General features: G+C 43.0%; 1 protein-coding gene across 1 annotated transcript; it reads right to left on the minus strand.

Moving 5' to 3' along the window:
• Window positions 1-4,870: 4,870 nt before the first annotated feature.
• On the minus strand, window positions 4,871-23,697 carry LOC114665945 (retinol dehydrogenase 13-like). Its single transcript, XM_028820617.2, has 7 exons — window positions 23,556-23,697; window positions 22,999-23,117; window positions 20,381-20,536; window positions 16,419-16,523; window positions 10,082-10,294; window positions 5,564-5,665; window positions 4,871-5,225 (listed from the first exon to the last, which is right to left on the minus strand). The coding sequence occupies exons 1-7, from the start codon at window positions 23,618-23,620 to the stop codon at window positions 4,975-4,977; spliced, it is 1,011 nt and encodes a 336-aa protein (XP_028676450.2). The 5' UTR covers window positions 23,621-23,697; the 3' UTR covers window positions 4,871-4,974.
• Between the last annotated feature and the right edge of the window lie 1,616 nt (window positions 23,698-25,313).

A 25,313-nucleotide genomic window follows, 5' to 3' on the forward strand; every position in this document is an offset into this window, starting at 1 on the left:
GACCACACCAGCACCTTGGTGAGCTGCTCCATTTGTCTCTCCTTATTGCCCTCTTCCTGTCTGCTCGCTTACGTTGCTTAAATGATTCAGACGTCTCTGTTTGTGACCTTGGTTACCCATCTTAACATAAAATTAAACTGACAGATCACAGTGGCGCACTTCAGACATTTGGCTACATAGCCAGAGAATCAAACACAAGAAATCCGCACTCGACTGATTAGCCAGACCGTAGGCATATTCGATGACTACACCCTGCTCCCGTGCTATTGAGCGATTCTGGGGGTTTTTTGGGACTCCCCCCCTTTGTGTATTCATTCCTTCAATGAAATTTGTACCTCTGATTACAGAGAGTCTTAAAATGAATTAAACTCATCCTTTGTTACTTGAGGAATTACTGCATTCAAACAGGGGAGGGAACCTTTAAAAAAAACCCTGGCCCACAAAAACTCAACTCTTAATATCTACCATGTTTCTCCGAAAATATGACTGGGTCTTATATTAAATTTTTGCTCCAAAAGTTGCACTTGGACTTATTTTCAGGGTATATCTTATATTTATTCATGTACAACAATATACATTTATCCAAATACAGTCATGTCATCTTCTTCTGGTATATCGTCATAACTCTCCACATTCAAACCCTGAATATCTTGCTGCTCCAGCCACTTTGAGGATCCTACGTAATCGATGTGCGCACTTCAATGTTTGATGAATGGGTCGACGTCCATCCATCCATCCATTATCCAACCCGCTACAGTGCATCCAGAAAGTATTCCCAGTGCATCACTGTTTCCACATTTTGTTATGTTACAGCCTTATTCCAAAATGGATTAAATTCATTTTTTCCCTCAGAATTCTACACACAACACCCCATAATGACAACGTGAAAAAAGTTTACTTGAGATTTTTGCAAATTTATTAAAAATAAAAAAAATTGAGAAAGCACATGTCCATAAGTATTCACAGCCTTTGCCATGAAGCTCCAAATTGAGCTCAGGTTCATCCTGTGTCCCCTGATCATCCTTGAGATGTTTCTGCAGCTTCATTGGAGTCCACCTGTGGTAAATTCAGTTGACTGGACCGGATTTGGAAAGGCACACACCTGTCTATAGAAGGTCCCACAGTTGACAGTTCATGTCAGAGCACAAACCAAGCATGAAGTCAAAGGAATTGTCTGTGGACCTCCGAGACAGGATTGTCTCAAGGCACAAATCTGGGGAAGGTTACAGAAAAATTTCTGCTGCTTTGAAGGTCCCAATGAGCACAGTGACCTCCATCATCCATAAGTGGAAGAACTTCGAAACCACCAGGACTCTTCCTAGAGCTGGACAGACATCTAAACTGAGCGATCGGGGGAGAAGGGCCTTAGTCAGGGAGGTGACCAAGAACCCGATGGTCACTCTGTCAGAGATCTAGAGGTCCTCTGTGGAAAGAGGAGAACCTTCCAGAAGGACAACCATCTCTGCAGCAATCCACCAATCAGGCCTGTATGGTAGAGTGGCCAGATGGAAGCCACTCCTTAGTAAAAGGCACATGGCAGCCCGCCTGGAGTTTGCCAAAAGGCACCTGAAGGACTCTCAGACCATGAGAAAGAAAATTCTCTGGTCTGATGAGACAAAGATTGAACTCTTTGGTGTGAATGCCAGGCGTCACGTTTGGAGGAAACCAGGCACCGCTCATCACCAGGCCAATACCATCCCTACAGTGAAGCATGGTGGTGACAGCATCATGCTGTGAGGACTGGGAGACTAGTCAGGATAAAGGGAAAGATGACTGCAGCAATGTACAGAGACAACCTGGATGAAAACCTGCTCCAGAGCGCTCTTGACCTCAGATTGGGGTGACAGTTCATCTTTCAGTAGGACAACGACCCTAAGCACACAGCCAAGATATCAAAGGAGTGGCTTCAGGACAACTCTGTGAATGTCCTTGAGTGGCCCAGCCAGAGCCCAGACTTGAATCTGATTGAACATCTCTGGAGAGATCTTAAAATGGCTGTGCACCGACGCTTCCCATCCAACCTGATGGAGCTTGAGAGGTGCTGCAAAGAGGAATGGGCCAAACTGGCCAAGGATAGGTGTGCCAAGCTTGTGGCATCATATTCAACAAGACTTGAGGCTGGAATTGCTGCCAAAGGGGCATCGACAAAGTATTGAGCAAAGGCTGTGAATACTTATGGACATGGGATTTCTCAATTTTTTTATTTTTAATAAATTTGCAAAAACCTCAAGTAAACTTTTTTCACGTTGTCATTATGGGGTGTTGTGTGCAGAATTCTGAGGAAAAAAATGAATTTAATCCATTTTGGAGTAAGGCTGTAACATAACAAAATGTGGAAAACGTGATGAAGCGCTGTGAATACTTTCTGGATGCACTGTATATCCTAACTGCAGGGTCACGGAGGTCTGCTGGAGCCAATCCCAGCCAACACAAGGCACAAGGCAGGAAACAAACCCCGGCAGGGCACCAGCCCACCGCAGGGCACACACACCAAGCACACAGTAGGGCCAATTTAGAATCGCCAATGCACCTAACCTGCATGTCTTTGGACTGTGGGAGGAAACCCACGCAGACACGGGGAGAACATGCAAACTCCACGCAGGGAGGACCTGGGAAGCGAACCCAGGTCTCCTAACGGCGAGGCAGGAGCGCCACCCACTGCGCCACCGTGCCGCCGAATGGGTCGATGTGGTGAAGCCAAATGCCAAGCATTTGCATGCATTTGTGGTGCTTCGATATTCAAGTGTCGCATATTCCCCAAAGTAATGACACGACACGTTTTAAAAATCTCACATACCATATTTTTTTTTGTACCTTACAGTAGCATCAGAATGTACGGTGGCGGCGTATTTGAGCCACAGAGAAAAAAAATAAAGACATAATGAAAAGGTCTATTTTGTGATTAAAGTGGAAATGTTGGCTTTAATCTCGAAATCTCCAGTTTAACCTCGTAGTTTATCACTGAAGTAGACTGTCGTAAACGTCATCTTAAAACTGACCCACTTGTTAATCGCTATGCGCTTCTGGGGCTTCCTCCCAACCTGACAGCAGCGATCGCCACACAGAACACGTACATTTATGACATTCCAACTTTCTGCACATTTAGAATCCTCTGATTTCTACTTGATATCACTTTCATGATGAAATGCATTAAAATATGTATGTTACATGTTACAGATAAATCATTAACTTTGTTTAAATAATGAGTACTCTAATAATTACACACATGGGTGGGTGGCACTGTGGCAGAGCGGTAGCGCTGCTGTCTCGTCCTTTGTGATCCCTGCCTGGAGTTTGCATGTTTTCCTGGTGGGTTTCCACAGTGGGCTCAGTTTTCCATCCAAAGACATGAAGGTTTCTGGGATTTGGTGAAGCTACAATGACACCAGTGTGTGTGCGCGTGCGCTTGTGTTCACCTTGCGATGACCTGATGTCCCGTCCAGGGACTTTGTTTCTTGTCTTGCGCCGATCCTGCTGGAATGGGCACATCCCCGAATTGATGGATGTAATCATTATAAATCCTTTTCAGAGATATTGTGGCAAGGTGTCCTCAGAATTTAATTGATGTTTCGGGCACACGCGTCGCATCGCGTGAAGTATAAACCTGGCCTTAGGCGCCTTACTTTTCAGCTGACGATCTTGACTTGGGCTTATTTTTGGGGTAGGCCTTATATTACAGAGCAGCCTGAAAATCATGCTAGGGCTTATTTTCGGGGAAACACAGTAATTTGACTAGTATGGAAGACACAGAAATTCACTAAATCAAGAGAAATCAAAACTAGTCGACTCCACTTAAGTGCCTGTCCGTTAAGCGCACGCTCCACTTCCCGACTGCACGTGACTTGTACAGTCCCTATTTGTATAAAGTCAAGTAAACAGGCAATAACTTCGGATAAGCGCGCTAGTGATAAGCACACGTACATTATTGATCCCATTGCTATTCTGTCCAGCCATATTCACTCCGGTCAACTGCACCGTCTCTTCACATCCACTGGTCAAACAACGATATTGATTGGCACGTTCAAATGACGTAATCGGCGTACGACGATGTAAGTAGCCCTGCTCTTGTTCAGCTGACAGCATTGATGCCAAGATCTGTACAGTCATTAAACACACTGCTGACAACCGAGACTCCGATGGAGACGAGGATACCGCTGCTGCCAGTGCGATTAATGAGCCACACAGTTTCCTTCACCGACACACTGAAGTCCCTACGCACGCGACGTTGTTATTTGGAGATAAACGGCTGTCAGGACTATGGACAGTTTTACTCCCTGAATCGTGCAAACAGCGTGCAGAAAACAATGACTGATTATTTTCGTAAAATGTAGGCCTGATTGATGGACACGTGTTACGAATTGTCAGTACATGAATATCTGAACAGTTAATGTGTGTGTGTATTGTATGTGTATCCACCATATTCTTCACCGCAGTCTACTTATGAATGTTTTATTACACTTGACTAGGCTAGTAGTTGGGGTAACTGAATGGTCAGCTTTCAGGACTGATATGTTGCACTCCTATTAAGCGCAAGTGGAGATCTCGTCCGGAGGCCGTGCACTTAAATGGAGCTGACTCTATATACAAAAACACTCAAAAGGAAAACCAAATCCAACAAAGAACTAAAAGCAAACCAGGCAATCCTACAAAAATCAAGTCCAACCTCAAAAATGGTCAAAGATCTAAGCCACCATCCTAGGCGCAGGATCCAGAAAAGGCCGCATTGCAAACCCCACTCGCTCGTCTCAGTGTGCCGACAGCTCCTCCTGTCCTCTTTTATTTGTGCACCATTTACCTTTTAAAACTGGTTTTCATGTTCATATAAATTTGGTATACACTGCTTAAGCTCTTTACCTAAGAGAAACGTGACTGGCTAAAAATGCATTTATTGAGAAGTGAACAGCCAAACAGGAGGATCCTTTCCCAGCGTGCCATTCCGAGATTTATGGTCAGGTGAAACGGGAGTCACGTCACTCACCGCTCTTTCATTTGGTGTGTCGCACCTGTCGGGTTAGGAGTGGGCTCACTCAGGCCCACAAGTTCAGCGCTCATTTGCCAAAGTCTTTTGGCGACGTCCGCATCTTCGGCTTGTGCTGCTGGACTTTTTTGTGTGAATGTGTCAAAGTACTTTCCCGAGATGTCTTTAAGTTCTTCTGCCACAGATAAGAACACACTGGGTTGTGCTCCCTGAGTTGGAGTCTTCACAAGCATATAAAACATTGGACCTAGAAAGAGTTAAAAAGTAAGTGAATATCATGTGTGTCGACATGCACTCCAGGCCGGACCTAAAGCAACACATGCAAGCGAGTCAGGATATGGAAGTAACATTTCAGGTAGCAATCAAAACTGAAGGCATTGGATGGAGTGCAGCTAAAACTGAGAGTGCCTGCCCATTGTCAACTAGCTGCTAAAACTGGAACTGAGAGCGAGAAAGAAAAACGATGGGACAGCACATATTTTAAACATCCTACAGCACGTAGGTAGGAATGGTTTATGAACTATTAAAGTAAGCATTCTGGCTGTATTTACAAAAGGGAGACATGGGGAACCTTTCAGGACTTACCCAATATGGTACTCGAAAATGCAGATTTGTGCATGCCGGTGTGTCTTCCGAGTTCAGTGGCCACTACGCCAGGGTGAACGCAGTTCACCGTCACTCCGGTGCCTGTTAAACAAAACAGCAAGAGTTGTGTATTTAAAGAGGACACAAACTTTCAAAATGAGTGATAAGGCAACTCAGGCCCCCTACTTCAGGCAAGATGAAGAAGGTTCCAGAGTTGCCTCAAAAGCTTGCATATTGTAATCTTTCTAGTTAGCCAATAAAAGGGGTCATTTTGCTTAACTTCTCACAACAATTTCAAGTTAAACCTGCACTCTCCTTGCATTGTGAATGCTCGCTAAGTCACGGTCTAATATTCAGTTTCTGACGACCTTGTGAACCAGCTCACGCTAACTGGACTCTTAATAAATTTGACACGCAGGCCCTGAGCAGTAACGATTATTATAAATCGAAACTTGATGGCACGCACACACAGAATGAAACGCAAGGTGGTATTAACTCTTTGAGAGCTAATTAGTTTTTGTTTTCCGTTTTGGCCCAAGGCAGAGTACTCTTTCGAAAAAAGTTTTCTGAAAAAGCACACAAAGCAATGGTTTCACACATAAATCAACAAATTTATTTATGACTAATGTCACTGTGTTTTATGCTCCATGATCCTCTACACTATGTGAATTCAAATAGCTATTACATAACATAGTCCTGCAAGGTATGGTATGCTAGTCGAGTGGTTAGTAATCTGTAGTGTCCACTAGCAAGTGGTGCCATTTGGTGAAGTCCGGTTGCCAGCTTGCCTCCCACTGATCTATGTCTGGACAGTCCTCCCATGCGAACGCTGACGTAGGCGTATCAGCTACATGAACGTGTTCCGCACTATGATCATCTGGGGACCGATTAGCTGATGCAGGTACCTCACTTTCATTTTCGGTTTCCAAATCACTTGCATCAAAGCTGGAGTCTGATAACTCAGTCGGATTTGGTCTCGTGGCCTCAGAAACCCCTGCAGATATTTTTTTTTTTCTCTCCAGCCGTCTGGAGTTTTTTTTTTTTTTTGTTTTTCTGTCCTCCCTGGCCATCGGACCTTACTTGTATTCTATGTTCATTAGTGTTCCCTAATTCTATTTTCTTATTTATTTTGTCTTTTTTCTCTTTCTTCATCATGTAAAGTACTTTGAACTCCATCATTTGCTTGAAAATGTGCTAAAGAAAGAAATGTTGTTGTTGTTGATTCAGCAATAATACACAAAATGTTGGCCGCAGAGTATTTTGCTTTCTGCTTTCACTTTGGTCTCTCACAAGATGTCAATGCCATTTTAGACGTTGTTTATGCTACTCACGCATGCAGAGAGATCTGAGGTCAAATCAACTAAGCTAACTTTCCTTCTACCAAAGAGAGTTGAACTATAAAACATAACAGAGTTTTGTCGACGTTTACAGCTGATCACCTCCCTCTACCCTGTCGACATCTGCCTTCACCCGTAGGTGTCAACAAAAGTCGACTCTAAAGTGTTAACACACAAGGTCTTTAAACAGAATTTTAACCAGTAACAGCGCACTCCATGATAGCGTGCAGTGAATCCACTTGACGTGAGCATTCCTAGTTTTCCTCCTCTTTTTCTGTATGTTTACCATTTGTTTGCCCAGATGTTGATGCGCTTGCAGTTTCCTGAGCAGCTCTTCTTTTCTCCATCCTAGTGGCCCGCTTCTTCTCTTCTTTCATCTGGAATCTTTTCCCGTTAAAACTGATTAAGTCTGTGTTTGTGTTGCAATTACTTAAGTGCCAGCTTACATGAAAAATGAAGGAAAGCGTACTAAGTCTTCAGTCTGCCTCAAGAATGATTTAAGATATAAAGAGGTAGGTGAAGTGACGGCAAAGGTGGTAGTGATGAGAATGGCGCCCGTACGCATGCACTGCAAACTGCAGAGAGTTGATTCTACAATAAAATAAAATAAAAATAAAAAGAGAGGAATAATCTTGGAGGTCAATCACTCCAAAAGCGGATAGCAGACATCACGTAGTATACGAGCACCAAATTTCAAGTCAATAGGTCAAACAGTTTGTGACTTAAAATCCTGGACAGACAAACGGACCACCACAGTAGCGTATTATATAAGAAGATGAGTGATGTGGCCGTTTTGTTCATGATACATGATTATTGGAATTCACTTTAATATCTTCCATGACATTTAAGTACCAGTTACATATTTTTTAAGAATTACAAGGAGTTTTCAGAACTGAATTGTTAGCTTGTTAATTTTTATGATTTTCCATTATTTATAGTATGGCATAGTTCTCTACTGGTCTTGCACTGTGTTTTTGTATATGTTGTACTGCAGTCCTGGGGAGCATGACTTCATGTCACTGTATGCTGCAATGTGGTGTATGGGTGGTATGACAGTAAAGCCACTTGACTTGGCCTGTCTCACCTCTGATTATGGAGATCGTAGGGTATTGACAAACTGAAAAATTTACAACAGGTCCCCATTAGTTCTTCTGCCTGAGCCCACCTATGACTGGTTTACTCCAAGGCATTCCACAGAAGGTGAGTGGGAACAACACTTTAACATGAGAGTTCAGGTCATGTAATCCAAACTGCTTTAAAAAGCAATAAAGAACTAGCCTGGCTTATCTCTGCACTGTGCTGCCATTTTATCACAAGTGATAGATAGATAGATAGATAGATAGATAGATAGATAGATAGATAGATAGATAGATAGATAGATAGATAGATAGATAGATAGATCTCACAAAAGTCAGTACACCCCTCACATTTTTGTAAATATTTTATGATATCTTTTCATGTGACGACACTGAAGATATGACACTTTGACATAATGTAAAGTCGTCCATGTACAGCTTGTATCACAGTGTAAATTTGCTGTCCCCTCAAAATAACTCAACACACAGCCATTAATGTCTAAACTGTTGGCAACAAAAGTGAGTACACCCCTAAGTGAAAAATGTCCAAATTGTGCCCAGTTAGCCATTTTCCCTCGCCGGTGTCATGTGACTCGTTCATGTTACAAGGTCTCAGGTGTGTTAAATTTAGTGTTATCACTCTCACACTCTCTCATACTGGTCACTGGAAGTTCAACATGGCACCTCATGGCAAAGAACTCTCTGAAGATCTGAAAAAAAAGAATTGTTGCTCTACATAAAGATGGCCTCGAGTATAAGAAAACTGGCCACCGTGCTGCAGCTCAGTTTCAGGGTGTTGGCAAGACCATACAGCGACAGGTTTAACAGGACAGGTCTCGCTATAGTCGACCAAAGAAGTTGAGTGCATGTGCTCAGTGTCATATCCAGAGGTTGTCTTTTGAAAATAAGACGTATGAGTGCTGCCAGCATTGCTGCAGAGGTTGAAGGGGGGGTGGGGTTTGGTCAGCCTGTCAGTGCTCAGACCACTCGCCCGCCACACTGCTTCAAATTGGTCTTCATGGCTGTCGTCCCAGAAGGAAGCCTCTTCTAAAGATGATGCACAAGAAAGCCCGCAAACAGTTTGCTGAAGACAAGCAGACTAAGGACATGGATTACTGGAACCATGTCCTGTGGTCTGATGAGACCAAGATAAACTTATTTGGTTCAGATGGTGTCAAGCGTGTGTGGTGGCAACCCGGTGAGGAGTACAAAGACAAGTGTGTCTTGCCTACAGTCAAGCATGGTGGTGGGAGTGTCCTGGTTTGGGGCTGCATGAGTGCTGCAGTTCATTGAGGGAACCATGAATGCCAACATGTACTGTGACATAGTGAAGCAGAGCATGATCCCATCCCTTCGGAAACTGAACATGATAACGACCCCAAACACACCTCCAAGATGACCACTGCCTTGCTAAAGAAACTGAGGGTAAAGGTGCTGGACTGGCTAAGCATGTCTCCAAACCTAAACCCTATTGAGCATCTGTGGGGAAGGTGGAGGAGCGCAAGGTCTCTAACATCCACCTGCTCCGTGATGTTGTCATGGAGGAGTGGAAGAAGATTCCAGTGGCAACCTGTGAAGCTCGTGTGAACTCCATGCCCAAGTGCTGGAAAATAATGTTGGCCACACAAAATATTCACACTTTGGGCACAATTTAGACATTTTTCACTTAGGGATGTGCTCACTTTTGTTGCCAGCAGTTTAGAGGGGACAGCAAATTTACACCGTTATACAAGCTGTACACGGACAACGTTACATTGTATCAAAGTGTCATATCTTCAGTGCTGTCCCATGAAAAGATAGAATAAAATATTTACAAAAATGTGAGGGGTGTACTGACTTTTGTGAGATATTGTATAGAATTGAAAGGCACTATATAATAGACAGATAGATAGATGTTAAAGTCACTATACAATAGATAGATAAATGTGAATGGCAGTATATAACAGAAATAGATGTGAAAGGCACTATATGACAGACAGATAGATATGAAAGGCACTATATGATAGACAGATAGTTATAGTTAGATAGAACTTTATTTGTCCCTAGGGGAAAATTTGGCTTTTAAAAATTATACTCGTGCACCCCCTGGGTTCAGTTTACTTTACCTTGTAGCCGTCTGGCCAGCTCTTTTGTGAACATCACGTTGGCAAGTTTGCTTTGACAGTAAGCAGCTTTCGTGTCGTACATTTTCCTTTCCCAATTCAAATCCTCCAAATCTATCTGTCCTGCTATATGAACCAGCGAGGCGATGTTTATGATGCGACTTGGTGCTGAACTATTTATCTTTTCAAGCAAGAGGTTGGTTAACAGGAAATGGCCTGTAAAACAAAATAATGAAGTTTAAGTTTAGTTTAACTTATAAACAACACTGTATTAAAGAGAAAAACAAACCAAAACAAAACTGATGGCCCGAGGTAGGTCTTGGCAAGTTTCTATTCTGTAGAAAATGGATAGGTGGGTGGGCGGATGGATTTTCTGTTTGACAACTGTTTATTGTAACTACAGTAGCCGCCCTTCTGCATATGCTGAAGACCACCTAAGTGATTTGGACCATGGTATGACCGTTGGTGCCAGGTGGGCTGGTCTGAGTATTTCTGTAACTGCGGATCTCCTGAGATGTTCAGGCGCAACAGTGTTGAAAGTTTACTCAGAATGGTGTGACAGCTGTGTGCACAGAAACGCCTTCTCACATGCAATGGAAAAACCAACCTAATGCCATTTTTTTCAACATTTTGTAGTTTTTGGAGTTACGAGGTCTTTTCTGATGTTATAAGGTACTGGTGGCGGCCAAATACGTTTTCATTCCGGTCATAGCACGATGGGAGAAGCTGGTATGTACACAGTATTTTACGTAATGCAAGATAAAAACCTAGCAACTCCACTGACCAATGAGGAAAGACCACCTACCAATGAAAACATCGGATTATGATCATGTGATTTAAATGCTGCGACTGCACGATTTAAATGGCAGGTGTTGTTGATTTGTGGAAAAAAACAATATGTGTACGTGAAGCTCATGAAAAATGAAATCTGGAGATCATTAATTATAAGGGCGACATCGTTTTCTCAGTTTGCCAAAAACTTGAAAGATGTGACATACTGGGTTAGTCCATAGTTGGTGAGCCTTATTGATGAGAGGAGTCAGAGGAAAATGGCCAGACTGGTCCGAGTTGACAGAAAGACTGCGGTAACTCAGATAAGCACTCTGTACAACTGAGCTGAGCAAAAAGGCGTCCTAGAATGCACAAGCAGATGGGCTACAACAGCAGAAGACCACGTCTGGTTCCACTCCTGTTAGCTAAGAACTGAAAGCGGGCACAGGCTCACCAACACTGGAAAAACACAAGTGTGGTCTGATGAATCTTAATTATTTTTCCCTTTTCCTGTGCAGTTTGCTCCCTTCATTTAACCCTAATAGTGACAAACAACAATCAGCACAGCAGACACCCGGGATGATGAAAGCAGCAACGACTTCAGTGTCAGACTCACTAATCAGTAAAGAATCAATTAAAGAACCAGAACACCTGGAAAAGCAGAATGAAAATTGGGTTGAAAATACCGTTAATGACTTAAACAAAAACTACATATTCCCCATATAACTGCTTATTACGTTTTAATAAACATCTACCAAACTTAGTCTGTAATTTCTACATTGATTCCGAAACACAGAAACTGGGAAATAACGACTCACTTAATTAGGCTAAGAGTCCAATGAAAAACAGAAGTTAGTTGGAACAAAAACCTGCAGCCACAGGGGGGTCCCCAGGACCGAGTTTGGGAGCCACCAGTCTAATGAATATAACAAGCTAACCATTCAAAATTACAAAATGGCAGATCAAGGAAGGGAAGCACAAAAACAGATCAGTAAAATACTGCATCTTTGCACAGAGGGTCTGGAGTAACACGGTGCTAAAATAAGTGGGACTAAAACAAACAAACAAACTGTTCTTTGGCAATCAATGTCCGCTTTTGCCTTTGAAGAGCATAAAAACAACTTATTTTAAGGGAATCGAATTATATTCGGGTTGCAATGTTCAATCTGACAACCCTAATTTGGATATCCTGCCAAATTTCCCTAATGTGTATGAAGAACATGGGGGTATCGAAGAATGTGCCCAGTTTTTGACTGGTCCCCCCCCCCTTCAGGGCTGATTCCTGCCTTGCTCCCGATGCAGCTGGGATAAGATTTGTACCCCATCAGGTCTTTATTCAAGTAAGTGCATTAAGGGGTAAGTTGCATGGCTGTAAACGTATAAATTAAGTGGCCAACAAATGTGCCTGTTCAAGCAAACTTAAAAACACAACGCACTTTACTAATTCAGTACAATATTTTAAACATATCATGCAACCAATGCAGCAGTAATAAACACCACCCTGTGGCAGGTGTGGACGCTAAGTGGCACTGTTTATATCCAACAGACAGACACTCAGGACACCAGGTAAAAGCATTAAGAAGTTGTTTTTATTCGTTTCTTTCCTTAAACTGTGCCTCCCAGCACCACAGCCACACTAAAACGGGCAAATAATAATCACCAAGCACAATATCCTCTCTCCGTTTCTTCTCCACACCTCCCAGCAAGCTTTGTCCACCTCCACCCAACTCCGGCTTGCCTGCTGGGATCACAGCAGTCCTTTATATAGCCCTTGACCCTGAAGTGCTTCTGTTCTTCCTCCCACGTGACTTGCCAGCACTTCCGGGTCAGATGGAGAATTCTAGGGCTTTAATCAGCCTGGAAGTCACGAGGACAGAAGGGAAACATGACCCCTCTGGTCCTTTCACAGCACCCGACAGGGCTGAGGAACCTAACTCCAAGTCCCAGGATGGCCTGTGGGAATCTGCGGCACCGCTACACTCCAGGGTAGGTGCCATTTAGCGTTTTGGGGGAGGCAGTGTCCAAACGTAGCTGTCTTCCCTCATACTTCCATTTCAGGGGAGTCCCAGCCGTCTCTCACACCGGTTAATTTATAACCTTTCTATTGTTGTTTTTTGTTTTTTTAAAGCAAACAATAAGCAACCAAAAAAACAAAACAAAATGAACTTAGGCTTTCCAGAGTTAGAGGAAGAGCAAGATCTGCTAACTGTGCAGCAACAGCATGGCGTCTAATGCTCTCTCTAAAGCTGAATGAAGTGCTGTGCTGGGTATGCAAGGTCAGAATGTGCTACTGTACCACTCTGCAATTGTAATCAGAATGCAAGTTTAATATGTCACTGTGTTCTGTGCAAATATTTTAAATCTGCTTTTCTTTTATTTCTTCTCACATGCACAGCTGAGCCAGATTTAGTACAGGGGTCCTGCTAGGCAAAGCATTTTAAGACAAGTTAAGGACAACAGCAAAATGGGCAACGTGCACTATTTCTGTGTGTCAGAGTCAGCATTACATTAGATCTTCTTTTATTTGTTTGGTTGTATTATTCACCTAAGTGGGGGCCTGCACATGGAGAAAGAGTTTAAAGCCTTGGAACATTGCCCGGCACACCTTTGAAGCCGACGGACGGATGGAAGATACCATCATCCGATCCGGAAAATCCTTCCAACGCAGTGACAAAAATGGCAGACTCTACACATCGGGCCCCCACTTCTGTGACGGTCTTGTCATGGTTTCCTCGTCTGTTATGCAGCGTAAATCATCATTAAAGAAAGCAAAGTTATTTCTCCTATGTGATTTCTTACCGCCGTATCACTAAGGGAGCTGTATCGCCTTTTTACATTATATCTATATAGTTTCAGGTTATGTAACATGCCGCAATTACAAAAGAACTTATTCCAACAAGGGAGCTAGCGCCCCCTGCTGGATAGACTGGGGAAACTCATTGTTCCTCAATTTGATTTGATATTTCAAGGGGAAAAGCTCATGTGATATAAAGGAATTGAAGAAATCTCTCGTAAAAGGTGCAGGACCAGCCCATCACACAAGCTCATCAGAAAAAAATCAGAGGGAACATTGGCTACAAGTATGAATGGACACATCGGGCCCCCACTCCCGAACTGGGCTCTTGCCATTGGCTTCCTTTGTCTGTTATGCAGCGTAAGCCATCATTAAAGAAAGCTACGTTGTTTCTCCTATGTGATTTCTTACCGCCGTATCACTGAGGGAGGGGTATCGCCTTTTTTATATTATATCTACCAGCAAGCCCGCCATTCTCGAAAGAATCGCAAATCCAAGAATGGCAATCACTTGTTGTTCCCTCCGATATGTGGAGGGATGATATATCATGGAGGGTGGGTGCGTCCTGGGAAAGTTCATTTAATTAAATAAATATATTTTTACTAAAGCGGGCTCTTTTTGGAGCTGTGACTCATCTGGTACAACCTGGCGTGCACACGTTACCTCAGGTATATTTCACAGGTCGTAGCCATGGTAAAGGTTTCATTTAATTAACTACACATATTTGTACTACAGCGGTTTCTTTGTGTGGGCGCCTTCATTCATTGTTTTTATCCATACGGGCAAAGCGCATTGTGGGTGCGTTCGTTCATTGTGTTTATCCATACGGGCTCGTTTTGTATTTCCGTTAGTTGAGCTCTTTCATTGTGGAGCCGTGACATGTTTCTGAAGTGGGCGCCACCTACTGACTCTGGGAAGCCGCTGCGTTTGACTCTGGGGCGCCACAGTGTGCATGCGCTTCGGTGTGTCCCCCGTGCATAAATTTAACTTCACATATTTGTACTACAGCGGTTTCTTTGTGTGGGCGCATTTGTTCATTGTGTTTATCCATACGGGCTCGTTTTGTATTTCCGTTACGCCACCTACTGACTCTGGGAAGCTGCTGCGTTTGACTCTGGGGCGCCGCAGCGCATTTGTACTACAGTGGTTTCTTTGTGTGGGCGCCTTCATTCATTGTTTTTATCCATACGGGCGAAGCGCATTGTGGGTGCGTTCGTTCATTGTGTTTATCCATACGGGCTCGTTTTGTATTTCCGTTAGTTGAGCTCTTTCATTGTGGAGCCGTGACATGTTTCTGAAGTGGGCGCCACCTACTGACTCTGGGAAGCCGCTGCGTTTGACTCTGGGGCGCCACAGTGTGCATGCGCTTCGGTGTGTCCCCCGTGCATAAATTTAACTTCACATATTTGTACTACAGCGGTTTCTTTGTGTGGGCGCATTTGTTCATTGTGTTTATCCATACGGGCTCGTTTTGTATTTCCGTTACGCCACCTACTGACTCTGGGAAGCTGCTGCGTTTGACTCTGGGGCGCCGCAGCGCATTTGTACTACAGTGGTTTCTTTGTGTGGGTGCCTTCGTTCATTGTTGTTATTCATACGGGCGAAGCGCATTGTGGGCGCGTTCATTCATTGTGTTTATCCATACGGGCTCGTTTTGTATTTCCATTAGTTGAACTCTTTCATTGTGGAGCCGCGACGTGTTTGCTTCTGGTGTGTCTGAAGTGGGTGCCACCTACTGACTGTTGTAAGCCGCTGCGTTTGAGCGCAGTGCGCATGCGTTTCGGTGCGCCCGTGCATAAATTAAACTGTGGTTTAGTAATATATAGTTCTGGGTTATATATAATATATTCTTTGCATTTATATAGTGCTTTTCTCACTACTCAAAGCGCTCATTATGTAACATGTCTCAATTACAAAATAATTTATTCCAACAAGGGCAGCACGGTGGCGCAGTGGTAGTGCTGCTGCCTCGCAGTTCGCTTCCCAGGTCCTCCCTACATGGAGTCCGCATGTTCTCCCCGTGTCTGCATGGGTTTCCTCCCACAGTCCAAAGACATGCAGATTAGGTGCATTGGCGATCCTAAATTGTCCCTATTGTGTGTGTGTGTGTGTGTGTGCCCTGCAGTGCGCTGGCACCCTGCCCCTATGTTTGTTCCTGGATTGGCTCCAGCAGACCCCCTGTGTTAGGATATACCAGGCTGGACAATGACTAACTTATTCCAACAAGGGAGCTAGCGCCCCCCACTGGATACAGTGATGGGCTGGCGTCCTCTCCAGGGTTTGTTCCTGCCTTGCACCCTAAGCTCCCTCCATGACGCTGTTCAGGACTACACAGATAAAAGGCAGAACTTCACCAGTCTTAAATATCTGCTTCACTTGACACTTTGATTCTGTGGGCACGCAAGCACTGGAGATAAAGCTCTCTTATTGCTTTAAGTGTTGAATATTTCATCAAGTTGGTTTACATCTGCTTGATTTATTCTTAACCTCTCAGAGCCACAAAGTCACTTTAATAACCGCATTACTTCATTCTTTCGTCACATCAGATGCTTTTACTGTACACTGCAGTTCTTTCCAGTAAAGCCCTTCACACGGTCAACTTCCCACCAAGAATGATAATACCAAAGATCTGACTTTCGGTGGGGGGGGGGGGGACCAAAGCTGGTTTTGGTATTTTTGCGGCTTCACATTCAAACTCTCAAAGATGTGTCTGATGCAGCAAGCGACGGCCATCAGAGAGAATCAACTACTAGAAATCCCCGTCTCCCAGTTTACCTAAGTGATTAACTCCAAACTGCATCTCAAAGCCATCTTCAGTGGTCCAGTGAGGGCACCTCATTACTCCTGCATTATTGATCAGTATGTCCACACGCTCCTCTTCTGAAGAAGAAAAATAAATGCAAGTGAAAAGGGAATATAACAAGCCACCTTTAAAATCAAACATACTTAAAGCAGGGGTGGGCAATGTCAGTCCCGGAGGGCCGGAGTAGCTGCAGGTTTTCATTCCAACCCAATTGCTTAATTAGAAACCAATCCTCGCCAGTCTCACACCTTATTTAATTTTATGGCTTGCCAGTCTGTAATGTAAGGTTCTTATATCGTAGATTATTTCCTTTGCAAGGATGTCATCCAAATGATTTGAAGTTTCAAACGTTTGATTTTCAGTCTGTCACATTTTTCTATTAAGTGTTTTATTAAATCAAACGGTGTGTGATGAACACACAGAGATGTAAATGGAAACAAGTTAGATGGACAACTGCTGGCAGCTTCGTCGTTTACATTTTATTGCTAATAAGGAGCTATTAAACAGTGAATGCAGTTCTTTAAGATTGAAATAAGCAATTAAGGGTGGGGAACCTTAGCAATTGAGACCACTAAAATGAAGCATCAAAATGTCACTTAAGCAATAATTGATTTCTCATAAAGGAACAAAAACTTGCAGCCACTGTGGCTCCCCAGGAACGACATTGCCCACCCCTGTACTAGACCCCTGAAAAAGGAAACATACAGTAGCAATTCACAAGCAGCAAGTGTGGAAGAAAAATTAGACTTAGGGGACCACCAAGGGCACGTACAGCCACCCTAACCCAACACAGACAGGCAGAGAAACGACTTGCCACACAACACACGTTTTATTTTCGGCCCAGCACACGATGCTCACAGGGCAAAGTAAAGCACCAACACGAATACAGAGTCCTTTCCTTCTTCTCTTCCAGCAAGCTTCGTTGTCCTCCTCCTGACTCTGGCTCTTGGAGTAGTGGCTGCTGGCCCCTATTATAAGGCACCCAGAAGAACTCCAGATGCTCCCAGACCTTCTTCTGGCAGCACTTCCAAATGTGGCAGAAGTGCTACAGCCCAGGGCTCAGGAAATGCCTGGGTGCCCCCTGGCATGGTGGCCACCGTCCCCAGCAGGGTTGAGCTTCTAAGCCCTGCTGTGAGCTAGGTGGGTTACCCTCTCATGTTCCAGAGAAGGTATTGCCCTGAATATTTAATTATTTATTTTTTAAGCACTTTAAAAAAAAACGTCAAGGCTGACCAAAGTGCTGTACAATAAAACCAACATATCAGACACACAATAACCAAAAGGGTAAAAGAAACAGAAACACATAACAGCTGAAGAAATTCATAATAAAAAAGTACACAGATAGTCAACGTCTCACACGGGGTCAAAGGCCAGGGAGTCAAAGTGTGTTTTAAATAAGATTTAAAGACAGCAAGTGAAGGAGCCTGCCTAACGTGCAATGGCAAATCGTTCCAGAGGTTTGGAGGTGCAACTGAAAAAGCCCCATCACCTGGGGCCTCATGTATAACACCGTGCGTAGAACTCACACTATAACATGGCGTAAGCACAAAAGTGGAAATGTTCATACGCACAAAAAAATCCAGATGCATAAATCTGTGCGAACGCCAACTTCCACATTCTTCCGCTACATAAATCCCGGTCAGTGTGAAAAGTAACGCACGTGCACGCGTCTGCTGTACCCGCCCCAACTCCTCCCAGAATTACGCCTCTTTGAATATGCAAATCAATATAAATAGCCCTTGAGCTCAGCCTTCTGTGAAAAGACAATGGCAAAAGCACGGGGGAAATAGAAGAATTTCAGCGAATACCAAGTAGAGGCAAAAGAAAACATACTATTTGTTGGTTTAAACAGTGATATAAACAACAAAAGGAAGATGATTGAGTGACAGAGAGTGTCGGAGAAACTCAAAAACTCAAGTTCAAAAAGTCGCACAGTGCCCGAAATAAATAAGTTGTCAGATATCAAAGTCGCCGTGAAAAGGTGAGTCATAGCCCACCATCTGAGTGTCATATGAAAGCTTATTAGGGTACAGAGGAAAAAAAAAAAAAAAAAAAGGCACACAGTGGGGAAAAAAGTTCAAAATGTCAACTTTAATCTCGAAATTTCCACTTTAATCACGTAGTTTATTTTGTCATTAAAGTAGAACATCATAAACTTCATCTTAAAATCGTTTAATTTACTACTTTCTCAAATCCCATCGTAACCAAAGTAGCACGTTAAATGCTTTGTTCTTATTTGATCTTCTATGTGCTCTGTGTGTGTGAATCACTACGTGCTTCTGGGCTTTCTCTTCCTCCGACAGGACACAGAATCCATTACATTCATGATATTACAGCTCTCTGAATAATTAAAATACTGAGATGAATACGTGATATCATTTACATGATGATAGGAGTTAAAGCATGTTATTAAACATGGGAACACGGTGGCGCAGTGATTGTTCATGTCTCACGCAAGATGCTTGCTGCGCCATGCGCGACCTTCGATGAAATACTTTATTGTAGCAGTACTGTCTCCGTCAAACGTACTGAGCCCCAATTCCTGTCCTTACTTTTCTTTCTCCAAATACCCAATCACCACACAATCAGCTCTGTAATAGACGTTAAGCCATCTGTAAGCTTAGAACGCCGATTCTTCAAAACTTTTAAGGAACATTGAAATATCTTTGTAGTACGTGTTTAATTATTCTATCCATCTATCCTTTCAGTGTCGCACCAGTCCCAGCAAGAATACAGCGCGAGACATGAACAAGCCGTGAATGGAGTGCCAGCTCCTCGCTAGTGCTGTGGCACCATGTCCTGACACGTTTAATTATTAACAATATAGATTATTTAAATGAAGTTAAAGTTTTATCTATATAATGTAATAAACATATTTTGCTGCATTTCATCTTAAAAATGATATCATCATCATATGTAAATACGTGCTTTATAAAGGGGCTCAGGTTGTGCAATATTATAACTATCTCAAGTTTACAGTGAGGTGATTGTACTTATAAGTACAAACAGTTCTACAAGGAGCACTTGATGGACTGATTGAGTGCATTTAGAGTTCTCGAGATGAAACTGTTTCTGAACCGCGAGGTCCATACAGGAAAGGCTGAGGCAGCGTGTGCTTGATGCTGTATACTGATAATTCTCTTTCCGATCAGTTGCTGTAGATCTGTGATTCCCCACTCAGATATAGTGATATAAATTCTCTGAGTGGTGCAGCGAGAGTAATATGGAAAAAGATGATCCGCTGTGGCAACCCCTAACGGGAGCAGCTGAAAGAAGAAGAAGGTGCAGTGAGAGTAACAACACTAAAGCAGTTATGGTATTTGGAATACTTTGGCTATTCCCTGGACCATTATATTGTTACAGGTTAATTACAATCAGATACCTTAAACTAATAAACAATATGCAGTTAATTTCAGTGTATTTATAAAGCCGCGTGAGGGATGTGGATCTAAAAATGAAAGGGAAACCACACAGGAACAGTAGCACTGCTTTGACACTGGGTGCCGCCAGTCTGCAAAACCGAGCTGAGAACTTGCGTACGCCAGGGTTTGAACTACCGTGGAAATGTGCATGGCTTTACACCACGCTTAGGTTTTATAGATCGCGATTTGAGCATGGAAACATTCATACGCAACATTTTTGTGCGTACACACCGTTTATACATGAGGCTCCTGGTCTGAGAAAGGGCCCTGACCATCCACTGCAATAGTTTATTTTGGTGTGGTTTTCTTATTAAAACTATAGCATCCATCTTTGAGGTAGCATTAAAGGGTTGATAAATGTGGGAAACTTTGTTCAAGCATATCAGGAAACCAGATAAAAGGTCAAACGAACAACAAAGAACAAGAAGGGTCTGCACACAAATTAAAAATATCTTTTCATACTGCTACTATTTATTTTTCACTAGTTAAAAAAAAAAAAAAAAAATTCTCACCTTCATTAATTTTCTTTGCAAAATTTGAAATTGATTTCATGGAAGCGAGGTCAAGATGCCTGGCGCAGACATTATGATTCAAAGTGTCTCGCCTGATTTCTTTAGCAGCTGCTTCACACTTCTCCATATCTCGACACCCCATGATAATACGTCCTCCTTTTGTACAAATGGGATGATGCATGACAAGGAAAAAAGAAAACAAAAACAGTTTTATTAAAATGGACTGACACTGCTAAAGTGAATCAATCATAAATATAATGGAAACAGTCTGTGTATTTAACTGGATACAAGGCTGGGTGTTTGTCAGAACAGGAAAAGTGACATTTAAATGCCGTGCATTACATTTTATTATTATTTGGCTGACACCTTTATCCAAGGCGACTTACAACATGTCAGATGCAACAGGCTGCAGTTCTTTTGTTTTTTCCAGTTGGAGCACAGGCAGGTGACGCGACTTGCTCTCAGTTACACAGTGTCGGCAGTCACTTCAGGGTTTGCCATCCAAAACCTTAAATCACTACATCACACTGCCTGTGTGTAATGTCACTCTTACCAAAAAACAAAGCATATTAATGAAAACTGCATGTCATATTGAATATGCCAACCTCCAGTGTGGCAATGCACACCCTTTTGTGAATGAAACAAGATTCTTGAACATCTGATTCATTGATGCTGTGTGTGCAGTAAAATGATAAACCACTACGCTCAGCCCATCCGAATTAAGTTATGTGTAGGTGTACCATGCTATAGCCTCCCACCATTTCACAGATCCCTCGTCTCTCTAGAGCACTCGTCGTTTGAGCTTTGTTCGTCTCACATCTTGTTCGCTTGCTACATGCGTTGCAAGCACTCTTTGTTTCTGTGAAAAAACGGCTCCTAAAAAGCAAATTCCTACCGAAGAGAAGTCTGAAGTGTCTGCACCTCCTTTGGCGGCTGAAGAAGGCAAGCCTACCTTGCTCTGTTTGATACCACATTCTACAGGGGCACCATCGAGAGCATTCTGACCAGATAGATCACCATCTGGTTTGGGAAATGCAGTGTCTCTGACAGTAACGTCCCACAATGGGTAGTACATGCTGCAGTAAAGATCACTGGGACCTCTCTGCCCTCCATTATAAACATATTTATAAAATGATGCATTCACAGGGCCTACAGCTTTGATGAGGACCACTGTCACCCCTTCGGTGGTCTCTTTGTTCCACTTCCATCAGACAGAAGGTACTATAGCATCTGAACCTGATCTGGTAGGTTCTGCAAGAGGTTCTATCTCTTGGTGTTCTGAACTCTGTGCTGCTCCTAGTAGCTTCTTTATATCCAGTGTGTTTGTTACACTGTTGTTTTTTACTATTAGTTGTTACGATTAAGGGGCGGCGCAGTGGTGGCACTGCTGCCTCGCAATTAAAGATGCCTGGGTTCGCTGCCCGGGTCCTCCCTGCGTGGAGTTTGCATGTTCTCCCCGTGTCTGCATGGGTTTCCTCCGGGTGCTCCTGTTTCCTCCCACAGTCCAAAGACATGCGGGTTAGGTGCATTGGAAATTCTAAATTGTCCCTAGTGTGTGTGTGCCCTGCGGTGGGCTGGCACCCTGCCCGGGGTTTGTTTCCTGCCTTGCGCCCCTGTGTTGGCTGGGATTGGCTCCAGCAGACCCCCCGTGACCTGGTAGTTAGGATACAGCTGGATGGATGGATGGATGTTACGATTAATTTCTTACTGTCTCTTTGAAATTATTATTACTATCTATTCACTTACCTACCATTTGACATGTATTTATTTTGTAAGGTTTCTACACTCTTTTGGGGCTCCTCCCCAACACGCCAAACAGCATCCCAAAGTGCAATCGCCGCATCTATGGAAGATAATCAGTCCAACTGCGGGCTCCCACCACTGTGGCAGCTCAACACGAAAACAAATCCGAAAAGATCGCAGTCACCTTATGAGCACCTGCCGTTGATGGGTGATGCAAGGAACAGGATTACTTGGCCATTAACCTGACCACGACCCTGCCCAATTGCTGCGTCTGTGTATAGAAGAGCGGTAGATCCCACTACAATAAATAACCGTTCCTGTCTCAAGCTGAATAAAGTTGGTTTTGCTAAGGTACTGATGCTCAGCCTCGTGTTTTGAGGTGCAAGACAGAGACTCGTACGTCACAATTAATATTGTAGTATAGTTCTTTAACTGTCTGTACTTGTCCTGTGGTTATGTATTGTCCTGGGGAATGTTATATATGGTGTCTGGATGGCACGACAATAAAGCCACTTGACTTGAAAAATAATATGGGAGGATATGTGTAGGTTATATGCAAATACTGCACCATTTTATATAAGGGACTTGAGCACATGCGGATTTTGGTATCCTGGAACTAATCCCTCGTGGATAATGAGGGACGACGGTACTGCAGTAGGCTACTGACTGTACCTCAAAGCCGTACCTATTAGTATTCAGCAAATGACCTCCCAAAGCATCCCAAACAAGCATTCCTTTCCCAGAGCTGAGTTACACTAAACGTAAAAGTCACGGGCAAACTGTCACTACTGTCATAAAGGTCAAGCTTTGGTTCAACAAAAAGGCAAAGAAAGGCAAGCCATGAAAGAGCATCACGCCACCCCAGATGGGTTTACCTCTCCTGGCCAGTTCCCAGGCAGTTTCTTTTCCAATGCCAGCGTTTGCTCCGGTGATAACCACGGTTTTCCCAGTGATCTTGGCTTTACTGGGACAAGTGCCACCGGTTGCATAATCCCTGGGAAAAAAAGAAAAAGAGTGAAATTCTTGGAGATCAAATTCTTAAGCGAGTTTGGTGTCCAGTTTCATAAATACACTTAATGAAGCAGAGATAACCTTTAACAGCTAACATGCAACAAAGATGAAAAGAACCCCAAGCCAGGAGGCCAACATTTGCTTGTATTCGTTCTTCTCTTCCGGATTCCTTCGTTTATTGTCTACTCACCTTTACATGAAATACACTGCTACATATTCATTTACACGTTCCTACATTAAACAATCCCTACTTTCAAACTTAACAGAGACAACTTTTTTTCGCCACTGCATATCATATAACGGACACGGCTGACGCAAAACTCCACGCACTACCAGCATTTCAGGTTCTGATTTCACGCAAACATCGTGACTTTCCAAAGTCTGTCACCTTTCACAAGGATAATTGTAACCCGACACTCACTTGACCAAAACGGCAGCACCCACCGTCGTACCCACGACAGAAAACGTTAATAAATATTTATTCATGTCTGCAACTGGCTCATTTAACCATTACCGCCTCAATCACCCACGAGCAGCCCGCGTCCGGTGGGTGGAGTTTACGGTGTGTTTGACATTGAAGCTGGGCGGTGCCAAGGTCACGTGCTTCCTGTAGGTGGGATTTTAAAATGATTGACGTTAAAGCTTGGCTTTTTTTTTTTTTGTCGAAGAGCGCGTGCTTCTTAGAGGCGGGGATAACACAATGATTGACATCGAACTCCAAGCAGCTGCGCTCTGACTGTTTCATAAACTCGTGGCTTTCTGAATGATTGACTTTGAAACTTTTACTCCAAAAAGCAAGACATAAAATCAATAAAATAAAAAAGGTGAAGTATATAACTGTGCAATACTAGGAATATACATCAGAAAGAAAGCTTTAGATACAAAAACAGAATCTTCGTCTGTATTGCTTGATCTTGAAAAAAGTTTACAAATTACGGTTGTTCATTTGTATTTCATTCCTGCACGAGTCACTTTCTCCATTTGTCCATCATTTAATACAGAGCAGGGTCACGGTTAGCATCTGAAGCAATGATGGATGCTGTCCTGGACGGGACGACAAATCCTTGTCCTTTTACTCTCATAATGAGATTTTGTTTTAAACGAATGGCGTATGTTTATGTAAATGAGTTAGGTACCCGAACTTAATAAAGAGCTTATTAAATAACTCTAAATACAAAAGGAGCACAAGGGGAGAGACCTACTGTACGTGGACAGGAGAAAACACGCAGTGTCAGGCCGAGGATCTGAACCCAGTCCTCTGAAGCTAAGAGGCAGCTAAATAAAAACTGGGCCAACAAAATCATTTGGGTTCATTTCAGCTAAACTAACAACAAAACCAAATATGCTTTTCAAAAAAAATTATGTTAGGCCTACTTATAATTCTCAATTGCATTTGGATACATGTACACCATGTGAAAAAGTCAGTACACCCCATGGAAAGGGTTAATGTTTTCAAACTATTTGAAAAGGCAAACAGGGCCTACAGATTAAGGTGATCCACTTGTATAAATACACAAGGAAATGTTGGCTTTTCATCGTTTACTCAACAAAAAAATATGAATAAATGCAATGGTCTACTGTGAAAAAGTAAGTGCACCCATTGCCTCAAAAGCTGGTACCTTCCTCTTTTGCATAAAATGACTTCTGGTAGGTGTTTGGCATGACAGCCCACCAGTCTCTCGCATTTGTGACCAGTCCTCCATGCCAGATCCCTTCAGTTACAAGATGTTTGTAGCACTTCTTGCCTGTTCTTCCCATTTCAAATCCCCCCACAACATTTTAGTTGGATTCAAATCAGGGCTTTGACCAGGCCACTTCATAATCCTCCATTTCCTCTTCTTCAGCCATTCCTTGGTGGATTTGCTAGTGTGCTTCAGAGCATTAGCATGGTGAACAGTCCATTTCAGATTCCACTTCTGCTTCCAGACAGATGACCTCATATTCTTCTCAAGCTCACTTTAATGTGATGCAGAATAACAAGTTGACTCAAAGGCTGCAAGCTGCTCAGACCACCATATAACAGATAGATAGATAGATAGATAGATAGATAGATAGATAGATGTGAAAGGCATTATTAGATAGATAGATAGATAGATAGATAGATAGATAGATAGATAGATAGATAGATAGATAGATAGATATGTGTAAGGCACTATAAAATACATAGATAGATAGATAG

This window comes from Erpetoichthys calabaricus, chromosome 15 (assembly GCF_900747795.2).
Source record: "Erpetoichthys calabaricus chromosome 15, fErpCal1.3, whole genome shotgun sequence".
Lineage (NCBI taxonomy): Eukaryota > Metazoa > Chordata > Cladistia > Polypteriformes > Polypteridae > Erpetoichthys > Erpetoichthys calabaricus.

Coding starts and splice junctions, on each gene's coding strand:
- LOC114665945 (XM_028820617.2), bottom strand. CDS start 23,620: ATGAATAAATATTTATTAACGTTTTCTGTCGTGGGTACGACGGTGGGT. Junction 20,537..22,998: donor CTGGGAACTGGCCAGGAGAG/GTAAACCCATCT, acceptor TTTGTACAAAAG/GAGGACGTATTATCATGGGG. Junction 16,524..20,380: donor TGCAAAGAAAATTAATGAAG/GTGAGAATTTTT, acceptor TTTCTTCTTCAG/AAGAGGAGCGTGTGGACATA.